The sequence below is a fragment of the Magnolia sinica genome, chromosome 11, assembly GCF_029962835.1.
Source record: "Magnolia sinica isolate HGM2019 chromosome 11, MsV1, whole genome shotgun sequence".
NCBI classification, from domain to species: domain Eukaryota; kingdom Viridiplantae; phylum Streptophyta; class Magnoliopsida; order Magnoliales; family Magnoliaceae; genus Magnolia; species Magnolia sinica.
In genome coordinates, this window is record NC_080583.1 from 3,354,201 (window position 1) to 3,364,662 (window position 10,462).

A 10,462-nucleotide genomic window follows, 5' to 3' on the forward strand; every position below is an offset into this window, starting at 1 on the left:
ATGGATGAACGGCATGGATGAAACATATACATCATGGTTGGCCCACAGAGAACCGACCATCAGCCGCCGGGCTAGTGGCAGGGGGAGTAGGTGACGAAGTCTTATGTCATAACGCAGAAGATCCAGGTATTATTTACAGCCTCAGGGAAAGTTTAGGTCCCACACGTTTTTTATATTGGCAAGTGCGATCTCCGGGTCTACACGTGGAAACGTCATCGGTCCAATGGTCTCTGGTCTCTGCCATACTTTGAACTTGCGACACGACCCGCAGACAACAGAAGACATGTGATCGATACGGTTCCAAATTTCAACCTACGCTTCCTCCACATTTCTCCACCTTAGAAACTTTCCGCATTCAATACCCTACCATATATCGTGGAAACGGACTGGCTACTCCCCCTGCCACCAGCCATTGGCTGGTGGTCGGTGCTCGTGGCCCCACCATGATGTGTGTATTCCATCCATGCTGTCCATCTATTTTTATAAATCATTTTATAATACGAGATAAAAAATAAGGTATATCCCAATCTCAAGTAGACCACATTACAGGAAACCGTGTTGAATGAACGAATGCCAACCATTAAAAACTTTTTAGGGTTACGAAAGTTTTGGATCAAGCTGATATTTGTTTTTTCCTTTCATTTGGGTCTGCATCACCTAATCAACATATTGGATATTAAATAAACAGTACAGCGGGCCTTAAGAGCATTTAAATGGTGGATATCCAATCACTATTGTTTTCCTATTGTGTGGTCCACATGAGGTTTAAGACGAAAGGACTGCTGTTAAAGCAAGACCATGGCCCAACATTGAACGCAAACATGTGGACCAAGCTGACTTTTGGGACACAGTGGGGCACACCTGATTAACAGCCTGGATCTCACACCCATTATGTCATGCGTGACAAGAACAGGAACCCATGGCCGCTCTCAATAGCAGGATCCAAAACCCAATTGCGTGCAAGATCCACACCCCTCTGCTGGTTGACCCAACCATGTATCTGTCATAGCTGAAAATCAAAATCCAGCCTGGTCGTCGGGTGGGCTACATGTGTATGATGAAAGGACTGCTGTAAAAGAAAGACCATGTTCCGCATTGAACGTAAACATGTGGACAAAGCTGACTTTTGGGCCAAAGCACAAACATAGTGAGGCTGATCTAACGAATAGCCACACAATCGCCTAATTCGTCACTTACAGATCTCCGTTAAGTAACCACAATAGGGCGATCCTCAGCATGCTTTCACTTACACATACCTTTGCTGTGTCTGCTAGTAGTTCCGTCCCAGCTGGGTAAGATGCATAGAACTCGTCTGCTCTAAAAATACCTGCTCTCGTTCTAACATGACCAAAACAACGATTGAACAATCCAACAAAAACCCAGAACATTTAGTAAGTAGAGAAGCATGTGTAATTGGAAAACAGCAACAGATACTACTATGGCTGAAAGTTGGCTCGGTTGGGTCGGGTTGGTGCTCAACCCTAGCCCAATCTAAGATTCCTATACCTCAAACCTAACCCAACCCAAACCAATCTCGGGTTGGGAATTCTCAACCCAAGCCCAACCCAAGCGGGTTCGGTCGGGTTGGCTGGGTTGGTCGGGTAGATATATGCTAATATTTTCATTATTACATTAGTCTATTATATTTTTAATACGAGTTTTATTTTTTATACCTATAATTTTATTAATAATATATGTAGTTATTTATCGTAAAGAATATTTTTTTCTAAACAAACAAGCTAAAATATAGGACAACTACTTCTTTAAAAGTCGTATTGTGTATCAAGCAATCTATTTGGGAGAGAGAAATCCGGTGTATCTTGTTAGCTTGAGTCATCGGATATGACATGGACTAATGAAACCCGACGGCATTGGAATTTTCTGTGCGTTCAACATAAATGATCTGCACTCAATTATAATTAATTTATAAGAAACTTATATATTGATCAGGTTCGGGTTGGTTGGTCGGGCAACCCAAGACTTCAACCCGAGTCCAATCCAAGTTTTATCGGGTTGGCGTTTGTATGGCCTAAGCCCGAGACCAAACCCAATACATCCTACCCAAGCCTATCCTAATGTCGGTCGGTCATGAGTCGGTGGAGTTGAACCCACCCAACTTTCAGCCTTAGATACCACTATAAGAGCATGTATAATAGGAATTCGACTTCCTAATTGCTTGTGTATGCGTAGCATAGGACAGCGACGTAGCAGTAGAATCCCATATACGATAGTGTTCTTCAACTTTTAAATCCTCAAAATAGCTTTCCATTGATAGTAGGGAGTCATTGTTTGCTCGGTGCATTCAAGGACCGTGTGACTTCTTGATTAAGAATAGGGGCATTTTCGTTCGAAATAATATTTAAAGCTTGAAGGCCATACTTGGAATATTTAAAAGGTTGAATCTCATTAAGTAATTTGACCAAACTTCAGGTTAGTACGGTCAAATTCCCTTGTGCATTTCCTTCATCCAGGTTGAATTCACCTTATGAACGGTTTGGATGCAAACTAATCAACATGGTGGACCCTAGGAAGGTTTCAACAGTGATCGTCATTATCCCTACTATTTCCTGTCTTGTGGTCCACTTGAACTTTCTATCTACCTCGCGTTCGGGATTATGCCCTAAAATGAGCTGGAGAAACTGATGGACGGCATGGATATAACACATACGTCACGGTGGGCCCCATAGAGCGTAGGGCTGCGGAAATCCCGGCAGGCCAGCAATCCGCGTCCAAAGATTCTCTGAAGTCTAACCCTCCCCCATCCACCTAACCCATATGTTCAGCCAGCCGTCAATGTTGGCACTGCAAAATCCTCACGTGCGTAGGACTGAGGCCGTCCATCCACCGACCCCATCCTCAAGTCCTCCGCACGTGTCAGCTGTTCCGACGTGCTTCCGACCAAGCCGAAAAAAGAGCAAGGATAATTATTTGATACTCGGATGAGGCTTGATACGCATGCATTAAACAATGGTACACTTCCCATATGTTAACTCGAAAGACAGTCCTAAAGACGGTCCTAAAGTGAGATGGATTTATTATATTCTTCTGCATCATTCCCACGTGAGGTACCATCACGTGCTCCCCACCCAAATCAAAAGCAACTAATGTGTCAGTTTCAGCCGTCCAATAAATGTCCAAAAATCTAATAATCATATGAATAAATAAGATTGATCTTTTCACCATGGAATATTAAATTGGTAGATGGACAGTTTAATTTGAATTGATTATATGAAACGTGTAGAATTTAAGTAATTTATAAGTGCGTGACTATCATGTATCACGGCCTGCCAGAGTATCAAAGCTTTTTACTCGAAGAAAAATGTCAAAATCGCCACCGACGCACGCCTTTCACGACAGGGCGGAACTTCCTTTTATATATATCCATCTCTCACTCTTTCAGTTCTCAAACCAGCAGTATTGGACACCATTCCACTTTTCCCAAAATACCCCTATCCTCACTCCAAAATGTCTTCCTTGTCCCTCGTCCACCTTCCGCTCTCCCTCCCATCAACGCCTAACAGAAGGAAGAAATCCCACCCTCCGATTTCAATCCTCCATCGTCCGATCATCTCCGCCTCAGTATCAGAAAAACCCTCTTCCTCCTCTCCTCCACCCACCACAACCACCACAAATCTCCCCATCCGCAAGATCCCAGGATCGTACGGCCCCCCGCTGGTGGGACCCCTCAAGGACCGGCTCGACTTCTTCTACAACCAAGGGCGGGAGGCTTTTTTCAAGACCCGAATCCAGAGGCACCAGTCGACTGTCTTCCGCACGAACATGCCACCTGGGCCGTTCATCTCGCCGAACCCCAACGTCGTCGCGCTGCTCGATGCCGTGAGCTTCCCGACGCTCTTCGACGTCTCGAAAGTCGAGAAGAAGGACCTCTTCGTCGGCACCTACATGCCGTCCACGGAACTCACGGGCGGGTATCGGATCCTCTCCTACCTGGACCCGGACGAGCCGAGCCACGCCAAGCTCAAGCAGCTCATCTTCTTCCTCCTCAAATCCAGCCGCGACAGGGTCATACCCGAGTTCCAGATCAGCTTCTCGGCCCTCTTCGCCGATCTTGAGGCGGAGCTATCTGCCAAGGGAAAAGCCGGTTTCAACACCCCCAACGACTCGGCTTCCTTCAGCTTCCTCGCCAACTCACTCTACGGCGTGAACCCGGTCGATACAGAGCTCGGTAAGGACGGACCGACCCTGATCGGGAAATGGGTGCTCTTCCAGCTCGGCCCGTTGCTCCGACTCGGCCTCCCGAAGCTTCTGGAAGAGCTCCTCCTCCACACCTTCCCCCTCCCGCCGTTCCTCGTGAAAAAGGACTACGGCCGGCTTTACAAGTTCTTCTACGACTCGGCCGGTCCGGTTCTCGACGAGGCGCAGAAGATGGGCATTTCCCGAGATGAAGCTACTCACAACCTCATCTTCGCCACGTGCTTCAACTCCTTCGGCGGGATGAAGATCTTCTTCCCCGCGATCGTGAAGTGGATCGGGCGTGCCGGATCGAAGCTGCATCGCCAGCTGGCGGAGGAGATCAGATCCGCCATCAGATCCAACGGCGGGGAAGTGTCGATGAGAGCGATGGAACAGATGCCGTTGATGAAATCGGTCGTCTACGAGGCGTTCCGCATCGAGCCGCCCGTTCAGTTCCAGTACGGAAAGGCGAAGCGCGATCTGATCGTGAAAAGCCACGACGCGGCGTTTGAGATCAAGAAAGGGGAGATGCTGTTCGGTTTCCAGCCGTTTGCGACCAAAGACCCGAGGATATTCGACAGGGCCGAGGAGTTCGTGCCAGACAGATTCGTTGGGGAGGCTGGAGAGAAGCTGCTAAAGCACGTGATCTGGTCGAATGGGCCGGAGACGGAGAATCCAACGGTGGAGAATAAACAGTGCGCGGGGAAAGATTTCGTCGTCTTGGCAGCGAGGCTGCTGGTCGTCGAGATCTTCCGCCGCTACGACTCGTTCGAGATCGAGGTCGGGAGCACGCCGTTAGGGACGGCCGTTACGTTGACCTCGCTGAAGCGGGCGAGTTTTTGAAAGAATCGGGCGATCCCAATACCGGCCGGGCATGTTTTAGTACCGGATTAGTAGTTTTTGAGGACTCGAGGGGTATTTTTGAGAAGTCCGTAATGCGGTCCGACGCGGACTCTTATCCTGCTTATGAAAAGTTCTCTCTCCCAACATCGCGACTCAGGATAAACACCATGCGTCGTCTTGGTGGGGCCATACCCAGAGACAGTACGATGATCAAAGCCGTTCATTTTTTGTTACCTATTACTTTCGAGTAGCAGTACAAAACCTAAGCTGTGCGGATGAGTCTGACAGTTGATGCGCTTATATGAATGTGGACCGTTGAAAAGAAAATTGTCGAATTCAACTCCACATATAGATGTCATGATCATTCCTTCACCGTTAAAACTATGGACGGATCAGATAATCGGACCATGTCTGTATGTGGGCCCACTAGGGTGTCGCGTAGAGATGATCCATTGATCCTGAATGGCGACAGAGGCAACAGAAGTTAGTGTATAATATTGTATTGTTTCGAAAGATTGTAGACCCACGTTTATAGTTATTAGTCCTTATCTTTAATTTGAAATTATCACTCTTTTTAAATTACCAATACAGCCTACTCTTGTTTCGTATGTTGTGGTCCACTTAGATTTTGATCCGCTTCACTTCTGGGCTCATTCAATGTACAGTGTGTATATACAACACATATCAAGGTGGGCCCATGTAAACGAACTCATGTAGAAGTTAGTGTTTTCCAACATCGAGTAATTCCCTCTCCCTCAGGGTCCACTCCTGATGTTTACATGTCATCCAAATTGTTCACTATTTTGTTAGAAATCGAGCAAGTACGTCCTTTTTTCAGCTAATGTTAGTACATGTCTCCCAGAGGTAAGGCAGATCTAAAATTCAAGTGGACCACACTACGGAAAAAAAAAAGAGTGGGGAGGAAAATGACTGACATTGGAACCCTATTGTCCATTAATTGTGTAGTTTAAATGATCTTTAAGGTCATTCGAGTTAGGGTAAAGTGAAAATACAAAAATATAACTGTAGCCAAAACTTTCGTGGGGTTCTCATTAGGATGAGTTGAAAACACAAAAGTATCGCCTTCATTCAAAACCTTTATTACCTCATGAATGTTTCAATGTTGGGTGATTAGTTCCTTTTGTTTCCCATTGCGTGGCTTACTAGAGTTTTAAAATTTCTTTATTTTAAAGCTTATATTCCATCACGAGCCAACAAAACAGATGAACAAAGCAGGTTCCCAGACAAACATCATGTCGGGGCCCACCTAACTTACTATATACTGCAGATGGGACTAACCTGCCTATAATTTGATTTGAATAGCAAGCTGCTATTAGAAATAACACATTTTTCAAAGCATGTTTGAAAGTTATTCAAATGGACCAAGCATGCCTAATATCTCATCCAATCAAATCCAGCCAAGTTTAGGCAAGAGAGCTCCAATGACGCAATAGCAGTACCTAGTTTGTGTACCACAGCTCTCCTTCTCTAGCCAACCACCTCTTCTATTTTATGTTAATACCAAACTGCTCCACCTTTGAAAGAATGGACTGCCAAAATCCCGTGGCAGATGAGACAGCGACCAAAGAGTTAAATTTCTACCAGCCTTCTAAAGTGTACCCTTCCTTAAACGTGGTAAGACTTTTACAATGGTTGACGTACAATTCTTTAAAAATCGTAGTGACTCTTCTGCCATAGACATGGCATGGTTGTATGCCAATCCAATCGGATCCATTAATCAATGGGCCATAACCCAAGAATTATTAGTTATTGTGTTTCCTTTCGGGAATTGGATCACTTAATTAAATTAGTTTGATTTTAGAAAAAATCTACTATGTGCTCTATAATTTCAATGGCTTGGATTACATTCAGATTGCCAAATGTCTTCCTTGCACCACCAATCAATAAAATTATGGTGGACTATTATAGTATATGTAGGTCAGGGCAACCGGCATAGAAGGTCCAGCACCATCTATAACACCAGTATTATGAAGCCACTCAGACATATAAGCCCTGTGGGGTCCATGTTGTACATGTAAAATCCACTCATTCATCTAAGGCGACAACTATTTTTTGACCATATATATATATATATATATATATATATATATATATATAAGATAAGGTTGATTGAAAACTCACGCGCATCGACAAGACAATGTAAAAGAGACCCACCTAAAAAATAAAGAAAAAAGTTCGCAAAGGTGCGGCCCACCTGGGTTTGTATCAGGCTGATTTTTGTATTTCCCATTTATCCTAGCGAGTGAAACCTATTAATTGATTTGATGAGGGACGTATATCATGAGCGCTTACTCTTGCCTTCCGTGGACTAACAAGAGTTCTAGAGTTGTAGCACCTATTATATGAAGGTTTTTGGTCTACATGGCCTGGTAAGATGATGTGTAAGATGACGTGGTTGTGTCAGGAGCATTGCACATACCGAAATTAAAAACTCTATGCTTGAGACCACTTTTCATTTTTTAGATGATGAGAATGCCCCTCTACCGTAGTTGCATCTTATAAGGGGGATTCCCGTCTTGAAAAATAAATAGCCTTTCAACATACGCCCCATCATAAACTGAAATTTAGCTTACCCCTTGACTGATATGATCCGTTCATTTTAATCGACGAACATGAACTCACAAAATGATCTTCTCAATATTTTTTGTAAGATATTTGTGGCCCACAACTATACTAACTTTATTCATTAATACTTAATTTTTTCCTTTAGTGTGGTCCATCTGTGATTAGATTTGACCTCAATCTTAACCTGATCACATGAAATTAAAACCCTGTAACTATTTTAGAGCACTTTTTCATCTTTTGACGCCTTTGCAACAGCTATTCCTTGTTCGACATTATTTATCCCACAATGAGAAAATGGGCTTGGAAGCGAATTTTCTGTCTCACAAAACTAAGATGGCTCCCTTGGTCATCGGAGGATATTGATTTCATCTTTATCTAAGATCGTTGTAGTCATCAGTATAAATAACCATGGTTTTTCTCTTGGAGTTGTTTCTTTTGATGTGGTGTATACCTGATGTCTTCTTTCCTCATTTTTGGCCATTCATAAAAGTTTGTGGATTAATTCACTGAGGACTGCTGATATTTATTGTGGATTATTGATATTAATTGTGGATTACAGATAATAATTGTGAACCGCCGATATTAATTGTGGACCGCGGATATTAAATGTGGTCCGTTATTAATATCGGTGATCTACAGAGAATATCAGTGGTTCATAGTGAATATCCATGATTCATAGTTGATGTAGAGCAGGTTTCGGATAGTTTCATGGCTAAGATGGATCAGAAAAGGCCCGGTCGACGACATAAGTGATCCAAACAATCAGACCTTAGATCAGGCATATATCGCAATCTAGAATGAGTTATCGGGCGTAAAATATATGATTTTGGTGTAGAAAGAGCTACTTTAGCCACCCAACCCTGCTATGTAGGGTTGCGCTAGCTAGATTTGTGAAATACCATCAGATCAACGGTTGTTTCCATTTTTAATTCCGTTTTTACTATAAATAGTGAGTTTTAGTTTGATTATAACTCTTCAGCCGTTGGGCTTTAAGAGTTGCGCCCAACGCGAAAAGACCTTAGAATATTAGGAGAACAGCTTGGTGAAGCCAAATAGGACACTTACTATTTTTGGCCGAAAACCTTGCGCACTAGTAGACATCATGATCATCTATAAATAGTAAGTTTACTATTTATAGTAAGTTGCGAATTCTAAGAGTTTTAGTTATAGGTTGCTTCTGATTTCTCTCTCATTGCTTGGCATCCCTATTTAAAGGGTTGTGAACTCAATTATTTCTTTCATCAATCAAATTATGAATTCATTGGAATTTATTTGTATTCTTCTTGCTTTCTTTCCTCATGGATTCGAGAAGTCTCTGTGAGGAGTCCAGAGAAGCTCCGTAAATTCTAAATAGTTATCCTTGAGGAAGATGGTGATCAGCCTCATCATGTTCATCCCCGCGTTCATAGTGAATATCAGTGGTCTTCAGTGAATATCCACGATTTATAGTGAATATCATCTGTCCTATGTGAATATCAATAGTCCTATGTAAATATTCGCGATTCTCAGTGAATATCAACGATCCTCTGTGAATATTTGCGATTCATGGTGAATATCAACTGTCTCCCTTTTCAACATTATTGTATTACAAAAATCATTACATTCATCCATTACATCATTTGTCACTAGAGTTGAGCATTGAGTCGAGTCAGACTAAATTAAGACTGACCCAACTCGATCTGATTTTGATACAGACCTGACTGAAACTTGACCCGACTCAGTACCAAGTCCAGCATGCCTGACCTTATCTAAGTCCAAGTCTAGCCTGGACTGATCCAGACCGAGTCTGACCTGGTCACAAGTACCGAGACGGGTAGAGTTGACATCGAGTTAATTCAGGTGCAGCAGATGTCCACGGGTGAAAATCACCACTCAAAACCTGGGTGGACTTGTAAAAAATCCAGCCTCTTCACTAGCTACACAACATCTCATATCTGAAACGTGAAATCTGAGATTTTTTTTATATATATATATATATATAGTCAAGTTTTAAATTGAGTCAAGTCAGTATTGAGTTAGATTTCGGGTTGAGTTGAGTCGAGTTACTAGGTGACTTGAACTCGACTCGATTTGAGTTCGAATTGGACGAAGTCTACTCAGTACGGATTGACTCACCCACTCGGTTCGAATCGAGTCAGGTTTAAACGAGTTGGACAAGTCGAGTTTGCCAAGTCAAGTCATCCTGTACCCAGCTTTATTTGTCACATTACATCAATCGTCATATTCATTATACACAATAAAAGAATGATTAAATTAAAAAATATAGTAATTACGACACTCATACATACATTTGATACATTCAGCTGAAATAAAATTTCAAAATACTTCATGTTCTTAAAAAAGAATCTAAGTGTGTTTTCCTTCCAAACGGGAAATTTTATATATAACACTTCTAAATGGTTTTCCACATTTTTCATCTTTTTAAGTTCAATTGCTTCAATACTTTTTGGATGACACTTCATATACTAATGAAGATAGTTAAAAGACAATGTCTGTTGGAATTTTTTCATTTCGTATTGTAGCAATACATATAAGTTAATATTAGTCATCTAAAAAAAGCCTCAAACTTAGGCCGTTGACATGAAATTAAAACCCCTTACTTGTGGACGGGTTGGATTTTCTTCAAGACAAGATGTGGGGCCTACTAGGTTGTCTTGATACAAATCCAACCTGTTCACAATAGTTTTAATTTCATGTCATCGACACAAGCTTGAGGGCAAATCTCATCATAAATGTAGTATACCGAAGGAAATAGTTCAGAATTAACACACAAAGTGTATTAGTAGGCCATAAACAGTTTCAAACAGAAAATTGAGAAGTCACTTTAGTAGATTCAAGG

General features: G+C 42.5%; 1 protein-coding gene across 1 annotated transcript; it reads left to right on the forward strand.

The window, feature by feature from the left end:
• The first annotated feature begins 3,391 nt into the window (after positions 1–3,391).
• LOC131218584 (allene oxide synthase 1, chloroplastic-like) lies at positions 3,392–5,623 on the forward strand. Its single transcript, XM_058213202.1, has one exon. It carries the CDS (start codon positions 3,466–3,468, stop codon positions 5,035–5,037), a length of 1,572 nt encoding a protein of 523 aa, XP_058069185.1. The 5' UTR covers positions 3,392–3,465; the 3' UTR covers positions 5,038–5,623.
• The last annotated feature ends 4,839 nt before the right edge of the window (positions 5,624–10,462 follow it).

Excerpts from the sequence above, each read along its gene's own strand:
- LOC131218584 (XM_058213202.1), top strand. The coding sequence starts at position 3,466 with ATGTCTTCCTTGTCCCTCGTCCACCTTCCGCTCTCCCTCCCATCAACG.